This window comes from Protomyctophum bolini (assembly GCF_963924005.1).
Source record: "Protomyctophum bolini genome assembly, chromosome: 23".
Taxonomy (NCBI): domain Eukaryota; kingdom Metazoa; phylum Chordata; class Actinopteri; order Myctophiformes; family Myctophidae; genus Protomyctophum; species Protomyctophum bolini.
In genome coordinates, this window is record NC_137884.1 from 6,008,498 (window position 1) to 6,029,448 (window position 20,951).

Here is a 20,951-nt window from a genome sequence, read left to right on the forward strand (position 1 = left end):
TTTCACATAACATTTACTGTAAGTACATGAACCCTAGTGTCCCTACTGTATATACTTGTGGAGACAAGTTGGCAAGAATAGCAGACCAACAAAAGGTCACAAGGCATCGCACTTCAATGCGCTGCAGGCTGACCTGGTAGATCGGCTATTTTTATAGAGGGGAGAAAAGGAGGGGACCAAGTACAGAGCCCCGCCCCCAAACCCTGTTCAACTACAAGGTTTAACCCATTCTGACCTGAGATCAGATTCTAAAAATGTCTTATACATCCTGACAGTTTTCTGAAAAAGCTGTTTCTATGTCAGTAGTTCTTTGAATTTTCAAAAATAGCAGACCTACAAGCTCGTAGCGTGCCACTCGGTGGCGTGCTATGAGCTTGTAGATCTGCTATTTTTCAATAGCTAAAGCATAACATAATGCTATTAAACACCAAAAGGGGTTCCCGCCCAAAATGGGTAAGTGGTTACCTAAGCCATAGGTATCTGTCTAATACTAAAATGAACAAATTAATTGATTTGTTATGATATTTGTTATTTGATATAATTCAAATAGTTTGTTTTCTTCTTAGCACTTTAGTCGCTGGAATGACACATGTTTCTAATGCATTTGCCTTTATGAAAGGACTTTGATTTAGCACACGTCCCGAAGGTTTTGGAATTCTTCCCAGGCAAAGAAAATAATTAAAGCAAGATCTGACAATTTGGCACACAGCACTTACATAGATATCCTTCGGTATGCACTCTCCTCTACCTCCCAAGCTGTTTTTGACACACAAAAGCGCATTGGGGAGTCAGCATATAAGTCAGCATTATTATCTCCACATGCCCAATTTTCCAGCTGAACAATGCAAAATTGTACAATAGTAAAATGGGACTCAACCGATCCTTTGTTCAAAGAAGAAGACGACGTTATGCTGTAGCCGTGCCCTTGCATTCCGCTATGCATTTTCATTCACAGACTTGGATAATAGCCAGTGTTGCACAAAGACTAATATGTGGGAGAAACTTTGTTTCTATACTGAAGGCATCAGGCCACAAATGTGATTTAATAATGGAGTTGGAGTTCCACTGGAAAAAATAGAAAGCTCTTTAGTTTTGTTTGTAATTAGTAAAGTCATTGGGTCAGTCTCTTTATCATGGGTGTTTATTTTCTTGGTTCTGCCAAAATGTTTGAATAATGACAAATGTGAGAAGTGTACGATATTAAAAGATGTTTTTCTTTTGGCAAATTAATTACTACTTAGCCATTATGGTTGGACATAAAATGCATCCAAATAAAAGCAGTATTATCTCATTACTGTCTTTCACATAGTGACAAGAAAAGTTCACCCATACATTTTTTTCATTTTTTTGTTTTGTTGTCAAGATATACTTCAGAAACTCCTAAAATTAAGTTGCTACCCTAGGATCCGAACTGCTTGCTCTGCATTTGTTTTCTCTCACTATAAAACTATAAAGTTGCAGTCTGAGTAGGAACTTTATATGGAAGACTGTTCAGGGTTGTGGAAAGGTGACAGTGTTTTTAAATACTGGAGATGTGTTTGAAACCATTAACGTTAACAATGATGAATAACCAAACACCCAGTCAGTCTGTCACAGTGTCACAGTATACCAACAGCTAGCTGTACCAAAACAAAATGTGTCATTACTCATTAGCTTCCTGTCTCTGCCTGTTCTCATTTCCAGACAGAAAAATAGGACCTGTTCAGTGGATTAACAGCACAGCAATGAAAATACAGTAGTGTCTTGTTGTTGGGCCGCAACTATCTACTATTTTATTAGCAATTATTCTATTGATTACTTTTTCGATTCATAAAAATGTTAAATTAATCGAGAAAGCCTAGTCTTGACCATATCATCACACAAAAGCAAAAGAAGTAACAGATAGCCTACACAAACTTGTATAGGCTATATGCTAATTTAGCTACTTTTGAATCCTGGAAGGTAACAGTTCTTTTTTAACATAATAGGTTTCCACCCAACAGAGAATTGAGAATAGCCTACAGTACAAGCACTAAAAGGTTAATGTGAAACATTGTTTTCTCAATCAACAGTAAACTTTATAATACCAAATTGTCAAATTAAGTAGTAAGTAAAGTAGTAAGAGGCTCACACCTCGCACTGCAAGACGTTGTGAGCCTGTAGTTGTCACAGCCAAGCATTAATGCTTGTCACAGCCTCAAAGGTTTGGGAACCCTTGCAGTACAGCACGTGAAGATGAATACCGAATTAGTATTATCCAGTATTAGTCAAACAAACTACGGTACATCAAACAAATGACTCTCCACCAAAAAGAACAGCAAAACAAATATGTGTTTTGATGTGTAGAATAATGCAAACACCGCTCTCCGCAAAAATACATTTGGCTGACATTCATGTCAACCTCTTGTAAGCCCAAAGTCACATCCATACAAATGTCAGTGTATCTTTTCATCAGCAGTGAGGGAGGGATATGTTGTTGGCCTCTGTGCCTGTCTGCATGGTGCAATAGACAGACTGCCAAGTCTCCATTTGGAAGAAAGAATAAAAATGTCACCTCACCACCAGAGTGATGTAGAGTCTCTCTTGATATTAACGTTTAACTGTGTGTGTGTGTGTGTGTGTGTGTGTGTGTGTGTGTGTGTGTGTGTGTGTGTATTATATATATATATATATATATATATATATATATATATATATATATATATATATATAGTTTATAGTTTATATAATAAACTAAATTGATCCTTTTTATACTATTTATACCAATTATCAATACAATGCTACTTTCAAAGGCCAAACACTAAGTTAATGTTCACAAGCAAAACCGTTTGCAACTAAAATGTCTACCGCACGGAAAATGATTAATTATTGTTTAATAACTGGAATGTTAATGCTTTAATTGATGAATGACCACGCTGGCTTTATTTTCTCAAATGTTTCAAAAAAGAATGCATCTTTAATTTGGGTTATCTGCCTCATTAATCCTTTTTAATTATGCTACTGTTCAGAACAGTATACTTGAGCAAAAATAATGAATAACCTCCAAATTCTGCAGTTTGCAAGATTGTTATTGTGTCAAGTGATATAATTCCACAGCCCTAGAGAGCAAACATATGTGTGTGTGTGTGTGTGTGTGTGTGTGTGTGTGTGTGTGTGTGCGCGCGCGCGCGTGCGTGCGTGCGTGCGTATGTATGTATGGCTATGTTTTGTTATTGCTTTGAAATGTTGTATTGTGTATCTCGACGACACTGCAAATGAGGATGACCTCAATGTCTTTCGAGAAGTTTTGTATAAAGGTTTGTATGTATGTATGTATGTATGTATGTAGTATTTGGTTAAAATGGGTAGGGTTTAAAAAAAGGCAAGCTTGCTCTGGTGCACTGGCCTAAAAGTGGGTCCTTAAAAAAACTAAAACTTCTGAAATGCTTTCCTAGGCTATATAAAGACAAGTTTGTCACCATGCAAGTACCTGTATGTATGTATGTATGTGTGTAGTATTTAAAAGGGGGGCTTTTTTGTAAAAAGCCCAGCCCACAATACCTTCATATATTTAAAACTAATCCAAAATAGGGTTACCAGTGAAGGGCAAAATGCCTATTCACTGGGGACTATGCAAGGCAGAGGCGTCCACCCCCCTGAGTCCAAGTTAGGCTGGACCTGTATGTATGTATGTATGTAGAGGGATAACGGAGAACTCGATAGTTTTCCAACTTGCCGCATCGAAAGATTTTCATCAATGTCTTCATCGTTATGCTAACATGCTGTCTTTATCAGTGTAGTATGTCAAACCCACAGATGTTATAGTTAATTTCAACTTATTTTGTGCAATTACATGGTCAGCTAGATAATGATAAAAAGTTGAGTATGGGAATACCAATAATAGTAGCAATGATATTTCAGGATATTGTTTACTAATGAATTACATAGTTTTGGTATTTTGGTGTTTAAACTTTAGCATTCCTACTTTAGCATTCTCTCTCTCTCTCTCTCTCTCTCTCTCTCAATTCAATGCAATTTAAATGAAGTGAAGAGGTGAAGTAAAACTAAAATGCACTAAACCGCAGTGAGCCTGAAAACTGGCTAGTTCTGCGGATACCGCTGAGAGGACCAGACCCCTCATTTTCCATCACTGTCCTCGTTGATGGGGAATGATTTGGGAATCCTGACATTTTGCCATCTGTTATTTCTCCATCAGTGTGCAATAACATTTAAATTCTCAATCGGGTCATTCACAACACCTGTGCAAAAATAAATGCTTTCCTAGGCTATATAAAGACAAGTTTGTCACCATGCAAGTACCTGTTTGTTCAGTCTGTCACAATGCCAAAACCTTGTGTAGCAGCAGTAGGCTGTAATACAAAACATCTCTTCAGTGGTCGGATACCGGAGAACTCGCCAGTTTACCAAGTCGCCACGGCGAAAATTCTTCATCAATGTCTTCATCGTTATGCTAACATGCTGTCTTCATCAGTGTAGTACCGGTATGTCAAACTCATAGATGTTATAGTTTTATTTCCAAAGTGATCAAATTATTTTGTGCAATTAAATGGTCAGCTAGATGATGATAAAAAGGGGAGTATGTGAATACCAATGAGTAGGCCTACCATTTCAGGAATTGTTTACTAATGAATTACATTGTTTCGGTACTTTGGTGTTTAAACTTTTAGCATTCCTACTTTCTCTAATGTTAACTCTAAACAACTATCCCCTCTCTCTCTCTCTCAATTCAACGCAATTTAAATGAAGGTGAAGTGAAGCTAAAATACACAAAAAGTTGGTAAACTGGCAAGTTCTCCGGATACCTAGTGACAGACAGACAGACAGACAGACGATTTATAGGCACCGCTCAAAAGAAATCTGTTGGTGGAGAAAACCACGCCCACTTAGGAGAACATTTGTAGGATGTGTGACTTGTGTACCATTTCGTCTCTAGTGGCTCAAATTGGGATGGATTATCTTCCTAAATTGACCATCTTCTGTGAGAGACGACGCCATCCTTACAATCAACATGATCACACAGAGAATGCATTGCAGCCGAAGTCATCAGACAACACTTGAACACAAATCCAATCAGGTCAAGATGGTAAATGACATCAATACATTGGAAAGATGAGAACAACACATAGGAGGTGGAAAACACCAAATTATGTCACGGATCATGCTCAAATATGGACATGCCTTATATATGCCTAACAATAATTACATTATAGCTGACATCAGCCAAAACATGAACACGTTGATCAGAGCGTCACCAAACCATAACCCAGGCAATGCTGGGGTTATGCTGGGGTTAATAATTCCTGAAAGCTGAGTATGTATGTGTGTCCGTCCTGGGCATAACTCGAACCGAACGGCCTCAAACTTGCCGTGTGTGTCACGGTGTGGAGTGCCACTGCCAACTGACAATTCGATCGGCTCCCGAAAACCGATAAACTAATATCTGTATGTCTTGATTCATTCGCATATAAAATAAACCAACAAAAAAAAACATGCTTCTTGATCACTCGATTAATCGGAAAAAGCAATGGGTAGAGAAAATGATCGACAGTTGTAGCCCTACAGCTGAGTGAGGAAACACATAGAAACACAGAGAAAGACAGTTTGTGGATGTGGTTGGGTTTATGTTTTACTCACAACAAAGCCTTGGGGTGACAGGACATTGACTGGATCATGATGGACGCTCAGCGCTGCCCTGGGCTCTTCAGTTCACACTCCATTGATGATATGCACTGATACAGCTGCAGCACAGAGACTACTGTGTTAATACCCACCCAGTCAATCATTTTGTGGACACACTGCTGCTGTTACATCTATAGGTATTCCACACTCTCTCCTGTCCATATCCAATTCAGCAAAAGAATATATAGATATCTATCAATATGGAATGAGTAAATGTTGTATTAATCCCAACAAAGCATTTTATCCATTCACTCTGGATACAAATTAAAGTGTAAATTAATAACGGCATCAAACGCCTCCAGCTTGGAGATCGCATTTCCGGCATTTATAGGAGGTACTAGTAATAGTATTATGTCTCTGTTGTCCAAAATGTTCATTTTTCAAGAAATTTAAAATATACATTTTTCAGGAAATTAAGAAAACCTTATGTTTTGAAAACAAAGCATGCAACACTGCCTCATCAAAGTTGGTGTTGTGACTTTATATATTGTCAATTACTTCCATGAGAGTGGGAGAGGTGGTGGAGTTAGTTGCTTTAGCAGACAGTTTGAGGGTCCAATGGAGTTAAGAGGTTTTGTCCCAAGCGTTTTTTACTACTTTACATTGGTTCAATATTTTCGAAACAACACACGTAAAGGGGGTTCAATAGCACTGATTTATGCAACAAAAATAAATCCTAAACCTCAAAAATGGAATTAGGAGGTTTCCTCACGACAGCAACGATGCTTTATATTTCAGATGCATTAAGTTAACAACATAAACCCTATAGTGTCCCTATAATCTGGGGCAAATTTGACAGAAAATAGCCAATCTACAAGCTCACAATGAGTCATGAGTTACGAACCGTTGTGAGCTTAGTGGCTACTATACTTTGGGCAAAGACATTCAATGTAGAGGAAAAGAGGGGAAGAAGTATAGATCCCTGTGGGACTCCGGTCAATAAGTACTCTACAGCTGTATATATAGAGTTTAAGTGGTAAAGTTAAAGGACCATTTCACCCATTTTCAACCTGTCTTTATATTATGCACCATTTCCGTCTACTCGCTCTCTGTCTCAGAGGAAGGCTGTGAACATTCAGATCCCTGCCTATACCAGTGACATCCTCGGCAGAGCTATAGCTTGTAGATTGGTTATTTTCAGCAAAGAGATCTACTGGAGAAGGAAACAAGAAGGTAACCAAGTGCAGACACCTGGGACAACTGAAGTATATAGGGTGGTTAAAAGTAGTTAAAAGTTCATCATGAACACTCCCTGCAAAGCCTCCTTAACTTTTATTTTTTTAAATATCCTTTGTTTGCAGGTTGGCCCGTTGAACTTGTTTTTGTCTGTACCATCAATGCATTTCACGACCAATGTTAGGGTTCAGACCAACTGAATTAGACACACCGGCCAGAAAGATGAGCTTCACCTTTTATAGAACGATGAAATGTACAGCAGTTGATTTAACGGTCGATTGGGCCTCGTTTCCCTCTTTCCCAAACAGCGTTAAAAGCCACATTGTCATTGACTGACTCTAATAAAAGAATGTGACAGATTTGCAGTTTGATTATATTTTAACTTATTTATGGTTGGTTGCTTTTGTCATAAAGGTTAGGGCTGTTATTAAGAGCAGTGAATTCCACGTGAACCCAAAATAGAACATTTTATATTTATTATGTCTTAATAGGCGAACATTTAGAGAAAATAGGCGAGTATTCAGCAAACATTCGTGCTGTTCACATTTCTGACAAATAAAGTATTCAATCAATCAACCAATCAAAGTTCCTACCTCCCCTAGCAACAAACCTTAGGATTACTAGAATCACAAGCATCAAAGCCCATCCCTCTCCTTCCTACCTGCAAAGAAATGTCCTTGCTCTGACAAAGAAATCATATTACACCAGTGCAATTGCCTGTGGCATTCACTTTGTTTTGCAAATATTTTGTCAGTTTAAAAAAGAAACGATGGTGTGACAGTCCTCACTAGCCTCTAGAAATGGCCAAACATTTCTGGCAATTGCCAAAACAGACAGATGGCCATTCCAGGCCTGGCCTTGGGTAGACTAAGCTAAAACTAGACTACTATAAATGTCCAGCTGATATCAAATCTGTTTAGTCTTCCAGCATATCTTCCTAAAAACATCCACTTGATTCTATTCTTAAACACTTCAAAGAGGCACTTTGAAACAGGAAATACAAATGCAGTTCAAATTCATCCATTCAGATTCATCTATAAATACTGAAAGTAAAGCCCGGAAAAGTTTCATGAGGTCTCAGTCAGAATATCATTTTAAATGTAGGATCATTCTGTTTCAATTTGTTTTAAAGGCATAGAGAACGAAGGCATATCAGGATAGAGAACGCAGTCAGGAATCAGATACAGATTAAACACGTGGAATTGGAACGTGATGACACGAAGAAATGAGCAGACACAATTGGAACTGGAACACTATAAAACATAAGCTCATCATTGGCTCTCCTGATTAGCTGAAATGTTGTCACCTACCTGAAATTGTATTTTTAGTTCATTAAAGAGCTGGAGAGACAGGGAGACCTCTGTTATTGAACAAACACCCATATAACAATGATTACTATCAGAATATAGTGATTTAACCTTTGAACAAAAAACGTATGAAAGTTATTCACACTCAAGCCTTTTTTGTATGAGCAGGAGCATTTACTTTACTTCAGTTTTCAGCTGAACCCGAAGTGGGGTAGAAGCTTTTTATGATAAAATATGCCCTATACTACTCATAATACACTGTCAGACAAAAGCAGCAAATATAGCCGATATCCAAGATTAAACGCATTGCATCGCAACACATTTTTTGCTTGTACATCTGCGATTTTGAACATATGAGGTTTCCAAGAGCAATGATATTAACAAATACATAGCACATGCTGCACAGTGGAAATGCAGAGTACCCGTTCCACCCATCTGTCTGTGTCCTTATCATATTTTGAACCTTTCGCATATTTCACAACTTTCCGCATATTTTGCAACTTTCTACATATTTCGCAATTTTTTTCTTATTTCACATTTCTCAAGCTGGAAGTACCTTCCCCCAAAACGCCAGGACAACGCTCCACACGTCCCAAACTCTTCTCCCTTCTGGCTCCAAAACTATGGAATGCACTTCCCTTTGCAATCAGAACTGCAGACTCACTCTCAATCTTCCGCCGTAGTCTAAAAACCCAGACTCCATCTTAGCCTGTAGCACTTGCCCTAGCCCCAACAACCTTACAGTTCTTAGCTTATGTATGATTCATGACTTTTTTAGGTACAGTATATGATGTATTACAATGTTTTTTGTTATTGCTTACTGTAAATCGCTCTGGATTAAGAGTGTCTGCTAAATGCCTGGATTGTAAATTGTAAGGATTTACACAAAATCAAGGATTTTTGCCCGCTGTTTTTCTGGAGGGTTGATACTCTGGGTATCACACAAAGTTATAGCGTTGACATATGATATTTTTGTAGATAAGCTGCGTGTTTTTATCTGTGGTTTCAAGGTCTTTGCTTGACTCTATCATAAACTGGCCTTTTAAAAATGTAGGCTACACATGCACCAAACATCATAATAATGCAGGAAGTGTACAACTTGACATTTGATGCTGATAGCGATGAGACGGTGGAGGATTCAAGGGGCTCCGGGTTCACAGAGACCCTCAAACATACAGATTTGCAACCCTATAGTATCGCTACTCAGAGGCTAACATTCTGCAGAAACGTGTGCAGAACTGTGAGCTCCTCAGCTCCTCATAAAAGGCATTCAGTGTAGCGACTATAGAATCACAAAAATAAGTAACATAAAGTTGTAAAAGAAAATCAACTATAGGTGCTCAATGGAGGTGCAGAAAGAGTTTAAAACGTCGACTGGTGCTTCAAAGATCAAAGGGACTGAAAGAGTGGCGAAAAGGCGGCGATCCGAGCACTCAAAAAAGTATAAAAATGAGGAGAGGGTGGATGTGAAATCAAGGTACTTTACTAATAATGCTAAAACGCCAACATGTTTCGACTCACAAAGGAGTCTTCATCAGGGTCCTGGACCTGGTGGGACGTAGGAGGGGCCCGGACAGGAGTCAACCCACAGAACCTATAGTCCTTCCATGCGCCAGAAGCGTACCTCCCAGCCCTGGCAGAGTATAGTTCTGGAGTAGTTCCAACGGATTGTGTGGCCTTGGTCTTTCCCTAATGGGGACTGATCGAGGGTAGCTACTGGGATGTAAGTCGGTATTTGATCACCCCGGCTGGGTCGCCTGAGTGATACGTACAATTTTGAGGTATTTATAGGTTTACTTGACCATTTCCAATTTACAATACTTTTACTTCTACTCCACTACATCTCAGAGGCAATTATCATACTTTCACTCCACTACAGGACACACATTGCAGAAATGCACAGAAATCTATCATGGCTTACTGTTGAGAACAGATTACATTAACGTATTCTCACTTTTTTCAGAAATGTATTAATAAAACAGTGCCAGCACTATGACTGGGAGATTTCAATGGGAATGACCTATGCCCGAACAAATTACTCTATCGCAAAAATAATGCAATTATTGTTTTCGCTGTGAGTGGCCTGAGACAATTTGTTTGGTAGATTTCCGAGGGAATAATTTGAGTTTCCACACTCTACTCGAGGAGGGCCCGCACTGTAACGGGGCACTAATTAGGCGAAATGGCCTGCGATTGAACCGCGGTTTTGGAAAAACCATGTAACATATTTGAATACGGTTTGAACCACGAAAAAGTCCAAAGTCGTGTGAGCTTGCTAAAGTTTAAATCACGTTTCTACGACAAAGTATGCCAGAGTAATGAGGCTGCAAGTGAGGTGGATTTGGGATAAAATCCCATTCATTGTCTATGGGAAGAAAGAATTATAAATAAAGTTAAATATCTAAAAAAAAAAATCACCAATGACAATTCAAAGATAGATGAACATTTTAAAGTTTGAATGGAGTTTCAAAGTGAAAGTACGACGGAGTAATAAGAGCGTGAACTGTGAAAAATGGGACCTTTCTTCCATAGACTCATTATAAAGAATGTAAATAAAATGTTAAAAAAGTATAAAAAAGTGTAAAAAGAAAAATACAAGCATAAATAACTGCAAAGAGCTGAACATGTTGAACTTTGAACTAAATTTCTAGCATAAAGTATGTGGAAGTAGTAGGAAGGTGAAAAAAGTGGGGGAATAAAGAATAGGAATATATACAGTATAAACTGGCGATAACTGTGTGCTCGCTAGGGCGAGCCCACAATAAAGTGTTACAATTACTATAGTACCACACTAATTATTTGACTCTAGATTTGAACTATGACGTTTCCCCCTTCATTTAATTAATTACCAATAAAACAACGAATCAATGAATGAAGAAGCCGCTTATATCGCTTTTGCTCCGTGGATGGGACATTTACATTTAAAAGCTATCGGATGTTATAAGCTATATGTGTGCAATATCAGAGGGAAAGGTTCCATAATCCATATGACCAACATTAGCTTCCATGCTAGCTGATTAGGCTTAACATGTCTCGCAGAGGACAGCAGAGGCTTGTGGTGATTTCACCACAGCACCAAGCTGTCCTCGATGCGAAGCAGCAAGTGTGGAAGTCCGTGGTCAGACAATGGTCTGCCCCAACCCCATGTGAAATGCACTCCCCAGCTAGTTCATTCCACAGTTTTTGATTTTATTCCTTTGTCTTAGTGTTTTCCCCCTTAATAAAGTTTTGTATTTGTTTTCTCATGCCCCCCATGTAAAGCACATTTGAGTATTCATATAGACACTGAAGACACTTCATATAGGCACTTGCTGCACTTTATCTGTTGGATTTGGATATTAACTATTAAGTAGCCTTTGATTTTAAAAAATCCATAATGAAGTGACAATATTCTGGTAGCCCTGCGGTCCCTACTCGCCTTTAAGGCGTCTTACTGGTAATAGGCCTACATTTAAAAAATATTTTACTTTAGATTTGAACTATGACCTTTCCCCCCTTCATTTATTTAACAACTGGCTAATAAAGATCTCCAAATACACATTGCTCTACCAAACCTGTAGATATCTACTAACCCAAAGCAGTTAGACATAATGTTGCATTGACCATGAAGTAAATAAAATAATACAATACAGTATTTCTTGTCCACAAGCCTGTCAGAACATCTTGTGACCCACTACTGAGTCCTATGCTTGAGATAAATATATTTATTATCACACAAAGTCTTTTGGCTGTGTTTTTAGTGATAATACATATAATGTATTCTTCATCACACATCCCTTTCAAGGACTACTCCACAGAGATGATGGGTTTTCAAAGCATCGTTGTGGCAGAACAAAAATAAATGCATAATTGTAGGATCACAAATCAGCCAAACGATGCAATTTACAAAGTAAATATAGGCTACCGTATTCTCGTAAGCTCAGGAACAAATGTTCAATGGTGTTAAAAGGCATACCATTAGAATAATTGGATGTGAGGGACAGATGAGTAACATCAGAATAATCATATTTTCTTATCTTATTAAGCATACATCCACATCGGTTGACCTAATTTACTGGAGTAGTGCATGCTTTTAAATGACTAAGAACAGCGATTCCCAACCTGCAGGTCAGGACACCAAGTGGGGCCACACATATTTGCCAAAACACTACGATTTTATTGATATAAAATTAACGTTATGGTATTTTGTATTAGGCTACAAACCTTCGAACGTGAGCTTTCATTGCAATACCTATAGATAGAAACCTAAAGTAAACTATGTGACTATAGGCGATTGTATAGGCCCGGCCTACTCAGTTTCATTGTACAGATTACTGTTAGAGAGATGTTACATATACTTACTTATGAGTCTTGATGACAATTCTTATATTTTTTGATCATCGAAATAAACATCCTCTGAACCTGATATGAGCTGTGAATGCTTTGGAGATTTCCAAGTGGGCCCTGATCCTGATACAGAAAAGGTTGGGAACCAGTAAATAAGTAGTAAGTACATTTACTCATGTACTGCACTTTGTACTGTACATGTTTTGCTATTTTCACTTTACTGGAGTATTTCCCATTTCTAGGATTCTTAATAGGTCTGGTTGTTAAAGATCCCTAAATATTCAGCACAACAATTATTGAATGAATTGGGTGGGGAGGAATCGTGGTAGCCTATACTCCACCTCAAAAGCAACTCAAAAATGATTTGAATTATTTTGACTATTACAGAACATATATACATTACCCACTTCAGCCCTATACATTTCGGCCTTTTGAAAATAGCAGATCTATAAGCTCACAACGGGACGCATTGTGAGCTTGTAGATCAACTATTTTCAAATGTTTTTTGTTTGTTTGTTTTTTACATTTGAACATTTGGGACATTCTACATGATGCTTTTATGTTTGGTAGGCTAATTTGAGTATATTTTGATGCCCAAGTAAATTCTTATTCTGGACTTTTACTTATACTTATACTTACTTATTACTAAATAGTAGGCTATTTCTACATTGCATATTGATAATTTTATTTAAATGTGAGTACTTTTACCACCACTGCCAGTGATTAAGAAAACTGTGTCTCAAAGCCCAACAATAGCTAGATCTTGGACATTATTCCTCTTTGTTCACAAACGCCAGCACTAGCCTCATCCTAGACCTATGTGGGGGCGGTGGTGGTGGTGATGATGAGGGAACCGAAACGATGCAAACTAAAATCACAAACACAGCAACAACTATTTTCGGTATATCTATCTGCCCTTTTCTGGGGAGGGAGGAAGGGTGATGCTTAACCCTGGCGGAGCTTAACTCCAAGCATCTTGCAATCGAAAGCGACGGCTGGTCGTTTTCGGAGGAGAGGGGTTCAAGAGTTTCACCGCTCAGCCGTGAAATGAAAAGTAGCAGCTGATGTAGCAAGCAGCAACACAGGCTCCGACCTGTGCTGTTCTCTGCTGTGCTGTGGGTGGGGGATGGGTCCTATGATGCTGGGACATAACACAAATCCGCTTTAGGATTTAGGTCTACAAAACCATTCCCCGTTTGTATTTCTCATTGTGCTGGCGGTGCAGTTACGTAACTTTAAAGTTTGACGTATAGGCCTAGTATTACGAGACATTAAAGTATAACCCATAACGTAGGCATTGAAAAAATATATAGGCTATTCAAAAATACTCCTACTCCTGGATCGACCAAGTGTCCTTGTTTTTTTTGGCGTCTTGGAAATGGTGGTCGAGCAAAGATCCCTGGGGATTTAAATGTTGCATTAATATGCCCAATGGAGTATATGGCTCAAGGCGAGTGAACCTCGCCTACATGAATAAATAACTTCCTTTTAGTACGTCGGTCGAATTGTTATGAACAGCCCTGGCTGAGGCGAATAGTTGAGCTGAGTGTCGCTGTCCATGGTACTGCTTCATCATGCTTCGGTTCCAACTACACTTGCCGTGTGATGCCTGCTTTAATTTAAAGCATGCTATAATAATAATAATAATAATAATAGGCTATAGCTCCGCCGTATGACGGTGTCGCTTGCCGACCAGAGCCCCGCCGTGACTGAGCTCGCTGATCGTCTCTTGGCTCACTCGGCAAACGACGCCGGGTAGAAATCAATATTATGATTTCAACCCTGCACTTTGGCTGTTGTTGTCATGCTTGATGAGAAGTTATTGTTGTTGTTGTTGTTTTCGGCAAGTGACACGCTTTAATGTGTGCAGCTGTAGATGTTCCTTTAAAGTTAAGCTCGATGCAATGCCATAGCCTATTATTATATATAATATTTATTATAGCCTATAGCTAGGCTAGGCCTACTGATAGCATAGCATTTGTGTTACACAAAAGTTATTCAACTCTTTAGTAAGGTTTCTACACCGAGTTAATAAGAATAGGCTATATATATATACACGCATAGAACAACGCATAAATATGCCATGTCTGTTTCACATCAACTTTCAACTCACATATCATGTTCTGAGTGTGCCCAGCCCTCCGTCCGACACGCTGATTGGTCTCTCGTCATGGGGTCCGTAGGCATAAGCAGCGTTCACAACTCCTGATTGGCTCTCTCCTCTGCCTCTTCTGCGCAAACACACCAGAGATCTCCATTCTCCAATCGCGCCCTGACTTGTGTTGCCTTGAAGGAGGGAGGGAGTTAGGAGGGGGAGGGAGACGAATCCATGTGCAGGAGAACTGACAAGGAGAGGAGGGCTGGGTGGGTTGGGGGGGGTGTCAGAATTGAAATGATGAAAAGGAAAAAAGAAAATGAGCTGCTATGTTTTTGCGAACAAATCGACACATTTGCCCATAATCTCTGTGGGGTCCGAGGAAAAACTACAACCCCGAACTCCAGCACAGCTGTAATAGACTAACAAACGTGTATTATCTCTCTATTTGTATAATACAATTTGCCTTGGGTATATAGCCTATAAGTAGCCTACTTGTTTTAAAGTGGATCAAACATATTGTCTATAGCTTAGTTAGTTGTATATTTACACGTGCCGCCCTATATAGGCTTTATTTAAACTTTCCTGAAAATCAAAATATTTTTGATTTAATGACACTTCAGTCCAGTTTAGCTTAATTTATTTGAAGTGTATAGGCTGGTAATTCAAATTGATCTCGCATATTGGGCAACAATAACATGATTATGGTTATTATTAAGTTAATTACTGTGAATAGCTATAGCTACTATAACTTCATCAAACATCACAACCTCACAATAGCATAAATACAGAATAATTGCTTTCATAATAACCTAAATGTATTCTCTCTGTTTCATATAAGGCCCATATTCCGAGCCCACCAACAGTATTATTATTATTATTACTTTAACCGTTCGGGGTATAAAAATAGTTATTCATGCGATGTTGTGGGCCACTCTGGATGTGTTTTCCTTTCTGCCAGGAGTGCGCATGACTGAGCGTATGTTGGTGACTGAAGAGGGGGGTTGGTGGGTGAGGAGGAGGGGGGGGGAGACAGACGACGGGAGGATGGAGGAGAGTTTCTGTTCTTTCACTCCTCTCCATCCGGGAACTTTAGAATAAGCATTGACAGCCGAAGCGCAACTTTTTTCCCCAGGCAAAGTGAAATCAAGCCGCGGACTCGGACAAAATATAGTCCGCCCCTTATTCAACTCAAAATTACCGAAAGCCACGGAGTTCGGCGTTCCGGACGAGATCTATCGATATTTGGACATTTTTGGAGTGGAAATGTCGGAGCGCTGAGGTGTTTCCGCCGTGTTTGGAGCACTTTTCCCCCACTGGCGTAAAGTGGGTGATGAGTCCTACCCCTGTAAAGAAGCGAGAACTTGCTTTGCAGCCCCGAGTAGTTCTTTCTTTCAATTGTTATTGTCGCTTTTAAAAAAAATCTTTAATTCACTCAAACTTCGGCTCGATTGCATCGAAAGTGGGAGAAAAGTGCTTTTGGAGTCGGAACATGGAACTACAAGGCCTGCACGAGGCGTTGAAAGTAGAAATCCAATGTCATCAGGTAAAGCGAAACATCGTGTTATTTCTTCTAGCCTTATTGCTGTTCAAGTGGAGTGCAATTATGAAAACAAATCTGAACACGGGGTCGAAACGCCGAGATGTTATAAATAAGTATGCGACGTGCCAGCGTCTCGCTTATGTGCCTGGGTGACTGCATAAACATCCACTTTCGAGCGTGATCGGGACACTTTTTGGAGTACTTTTGGTATTGTCGTAGCTCTTTAGAATTTGGAGTGATAATGCAGTGCTGCTGCTGTGTGGCGATCAGGACGCGACCTGAATATTTATGAGCTGCACAAGAAACTGACTCGTTGGTAATGCTCGCTGCTTTGTTCCTCCCTTAACATAGCCTACTAAACTTGAGACACTTTTGCAATTCCCCCCATTTCGTCCCTTTCTTCGTTTTAGAAACTAGTTGCACTGCACAGATGAAGCAAGACCCACAGGTAATACACTGTCTATTAACATGGAACATGCTCACGATTAGGGACAGTTCATTAATTGGGGGAGTCTATACGACAAAACTTTATCTGTATATAAATCTCTTCTTTGCTTAAACGTCACGGCGTTTTGTCCAGCTTTCGTCCTCGTCGTGACTTTTACTGTAGGCTACCGTAAAAATCCCGACATGCTCGCCCTGAAGTTTTATCTCTGCCGACATGTTATATGATCTTAGTGCTCTTTATTTACCGTTCACACTGGCAGTGTTTTGTTCAACTGCAGGACGGCGAGCTTAGGAAACAACACGAAAGACAATCGAGAATAAGCGACACACAAGTAAGAATCCCCTGCATCTTGTTCGTCTCTTAGGCTAAGTGTTAATTTGATATTTCTGTGCCCATTGTAGACTGTCCACAGACCGTCTGGCTACAACAATGCGATTGATTCAAAAGTAGGCTATTTAACACCACACAAAAGCCCTTTTGACGTGAGAGCATAAGCATAATACATATAGGCTCGACTGTGATTATTGTCTCGGTAACTAAAGTTGTGTAACATGAAATGTTGGACATTTTTTTAGCGTCCATTTTGAGTAGGTCGACATGTTTCTGGAGAGTAGGCTAATAATAAAGGAGAAGCTTGAAGTATCCGGTCCCTGACTTTTGGAGACACGAGGCATTAAGTTTGGATCGAGTACAGAACGCGATGGCAGCGAAATCGAGTGTTAAATGCCGTTTATAACCTAAACATCCAGGATTTTGTTACTTTATAGTTTAGTCTTGTGGTATTATTTCTTCTTGGTCACATGACGGCGAGGTTGCATTTGATTCGCCCACGACTACGCTTTCACTTTTTTTCTCCCCCCCTGTACAATCTTGTAGCAATAACGGCGACCAATATTAACTTGATATGAAGTGTTTTAAACTCAGCATGCGTGGGTTTAAACTGTCATTTGAAGGCATCGGGTAGTTGAAAAGCTGTGACGCCCAGAGAGAGAGAGAGCAGGAGAGCATGAGTCTTTCAGCACCAGGGACAGCTGCCATGCGAGGCTTTTAAAGTCACAACGCTGCATTTGTAAACTTAAACAATCTTTTGTTTTAACAATAACAAACTTGTCTCAAAATCACAAACACCCCGTTTGGGGGTGGTGTCACAACATACATATGTTGTCATTAGTTCGTATTTATTTTTCTTATTTATTCCTCAAGCGTCGCTCTTGCAATTCGCTTGAGTTGAATCGATCCCGTTTCCTGTGGAATGCAGTTTTCAGCACTTGGAACAGCGCCTTGATTTGTTGCAGCTCGCAATTAAAACTTGCTCTAAATGCACAAGAGGGGAGCCGATATCGACGCAGGGCTTTTTGTTTTTTGGTATAGCCTTACATGCTATAGGTTTTAGGTGGCCGGCTGTAACGGTTTGTTTGTTGTTGTGTTGTCGTAAAAGCGCTTTTCAGTTTGGTAGTGGAAGCTTCCATTTTGAGAGAGAAGGGGTGGTTTCTTCCTAACATGGAGAAAAAGTCTGCAGAGTTTCTGTGCAGGGGGATGGGCCCCATTCATGCCTAACATTACCATTTTGATTGCTTTGATGCCGTTTTGGGTGGAGGGGGAGGGGTGCCAGAGAAAAGAGAGAGAATGCCCTAGTCAGCACTGCACACCGGGGTGTTCAATCACTGTGTATATATATAAAAAAACATTCTCTTTTTATTTTATGAGCAAATTGTGACCTCTGCTTCTCAAGTATTAACTGGATGATGCCAGTGTCTGAAGGATGTCTATTTTAACTCTGTTGGGTTATTGTTGTTGTTGTTGTTGGTGCACTTTGTCGCCCCAAAGCACCTAAGTTGGACTGTCTTATATCTTTGGTATATATTTGTTAAAAAAATAAATCAGTTTTGGCTAAACAGAACGCTTGAATCTTCAGCCTTTATCTGCGAAGATAACTTTGTTGTTGCTCTGAACTTAATGTTGCACTTAGATGGCTGTGAGTACTTCATGCACTGGAAACTAATGGATTGATTAAGACACAAGTCATTAACAGTGATTGTGTTTCTTTTTTGTTCTGTTCGGCTGGTTTGAGTGAGCACAAAGGTCATTCCATGGTCACTATTTGAAGCTGAGTTCATGTGACCACGCACTGTGAAATCACTCAGGATTTGTTAGGAATACATTAACATACTTAAACATGCAGCACAAGTCATTGCATTAGTTTGTCTGTAGCAAATGCAAGAACATATTCACACACACACACACACACACACACACACACACACACACACACACACACACACACACACACACACACACACACACACACACACACACACACACACACACACACACACAGTATTTTAGACACTGTCTTGGAAAGCTAAACACAGTGGAGGTATACAGTAGTTGTTCAACAGAGATGGGGGAGGGGGTTGATAATACTGTCTGGATTTGACTGATGTTTGTAAATGCAATTGATGAATGTTTAAACACACACACACACACACACACACACACTATAGAGACTGCATAACTCAACGCAAAATGGAGGCCCTGCTTTTATATTATCACTGCCAGTGTGACTAAAGCATTTTATATTTCTTCTGGGTTGACCTTCTGCACTTGTTCATACTCTGGTCAAAAGAGATTTAGTTTCAGTATCGAGATGTACCAAAATGTATTCCAGATCCACTGATTCCATTTCAGTTTTGCTCCACTTGCCTCCGTGTTGCATCATGGAACCCATCTTTCTGTTTTTTACTGACAGGTGGAAAGAACACTATTTCAATGCTCTGAAGAGAGAAAAAAAACACGACTCCTTTCTTATTTCTCATTTCTTTTTCCTCGCCAAGCACACTGTTCTGCTCCATTTGTTGTCTGGCTGAGGCCTTTCAAAGAATATAACCACAGAAGCTCACAGTTCTGTACCCAGGGCTGCTTGGTCTTTACAATGCATGGCCCTACCTGACTCCGGCAGTCAGGCCGTTTCAAAGGCGCTCTCTGTAACCAGGGATACTTATTTTAGCTCTTTGACTTTCTAAGTGCGAACATCTTCCTTCACCACTACGTCCATTGGAACGTCTGTGGCAGGACTACACGTGCTTGAATCACGTGCCGTAGCCTATTCATATCGTCTGTGGTAAGACTACACATGCTTGAATCACTTAGCCTTTTCATATCGCCGCTGACAGGCAGTTTTGGACATACAAGGTTTCCACCTGACAGAGGTGACATGCGTGTCTGTGCACTAGTATGGCTTCTTCTGTGACTGCTGGATTGCAGGGAAAAGGCACTGTTAGAAATAAAGAAGTACTTGTTGACTACTGCCAGTTCTGATCTTTCAAATTATTATTATTATTCATTTATGTAGTAGTGGATCGTAAGGGCCATAGAGAAAGTAATAAGGACAAAGACAAACAGATGGACTGTGTGTGTGTGTGCGTGTGTGTGTGCGTGCGTAAAGAGAGAGGCGGGGTGGTACTTGGAGAAAATATTGTTTACTGGAAAGATGTGCATGTGTGCACAATGGAAGACACAATGGAAGAGGAGCTGTTTAAGAATTGTTTCACGCATGCGTGTGTGTGAGAGAGAGATAGAGAGAGCGTGTGTGTGTGTGTGTGTGTGTGTGTGTGTGTGTGTGCACGCGCTAAAGAGACAGCAGGTTTCATGATGTGGGAATATTTAAAGGCCACGATAAAACAAAAGTGTTGTGAGAGTGAGAGAATGTGAAGGCAGATGTGTTTTGCAGCTCCACAGTAATTCAGCACCTTGTCACCAGCTATTTGCTCAGATGTGTTTGCGAAAATGAGCTTGGCCCTGAGCGATGCTGCACCGTGATTGGCGTTACTTACCTGTGGAAGTTGCCACCAGAATGACTGGGATTGGAGGAGGCGGCGGTATAGAGGCGGGCCCTGCAGCAACGAGAGCCAATCCGTCATGCTTGCCGTTAACCCATTCTGGTCGGGAACCACTGACATAGAAACATGGGTTTTTCAGAAAACTGTCAGGATTCAGAAGACATTTGTATAGAATCGTCCTCGTGGGTCTAAATGGGTTAATATGTAAATGTGCACACATTTTGTAAGTGTCTGCGTTATGATAAGGAAGGCTATGTTAGTTGCAAACTGGTTCCTTGCACTTCTTTGCCACCCTATAAAGGGCACGTGACTGATGCGTTTAGGGGCGATTCTGATATAATCATTACAGTGTGTGAAATGCCGAGTGACAGCAAGTTTACATGTCAACAGGCATCCTCTCACACACACACACACACACACACACACACACACACACACACACACACACACACACACACACAGTACATAATTGCAACATTGCCTTTTCGAAGTAAGTACAAGCCAACTACTCAGAATTAATTCAGACACTCAAGGAAGACTCCAATTATGTATAATAATA

At 39.9% G+C, this 20,951-nt stretch overlaps 1 protein-coding gene across 1 annotated transcript in view; it reads left to right on the forward strand.

Annotated features, from left to right (window-relative positions):
- Nucleotides 1-16,054: 16,054 nt before the first annotated feature.
- Nucleotides 16,055-20,951, forward strand: part of phf21b (PHD finger protein 21B) — a gene marked incomplete at both ends in the record, with an annotated part of 108,504 nt that continues 103,607 nt past the window's right edge. Inside the window, 2 exons of the mRNA XM_080757000.1 lie at nucleotides 16,055-16,108; nucleotides 16,831-16,884. Of these exons, the coding sequence (XP_080613126.1) occupies nucleotides 16,055-16,108; nucleotides 16,831-16,884 (108 nt within the window). The remainder of the gene's footprint in view (nucleotides 16,109-16,830; nucleotides 16,885-20,951) is intronic.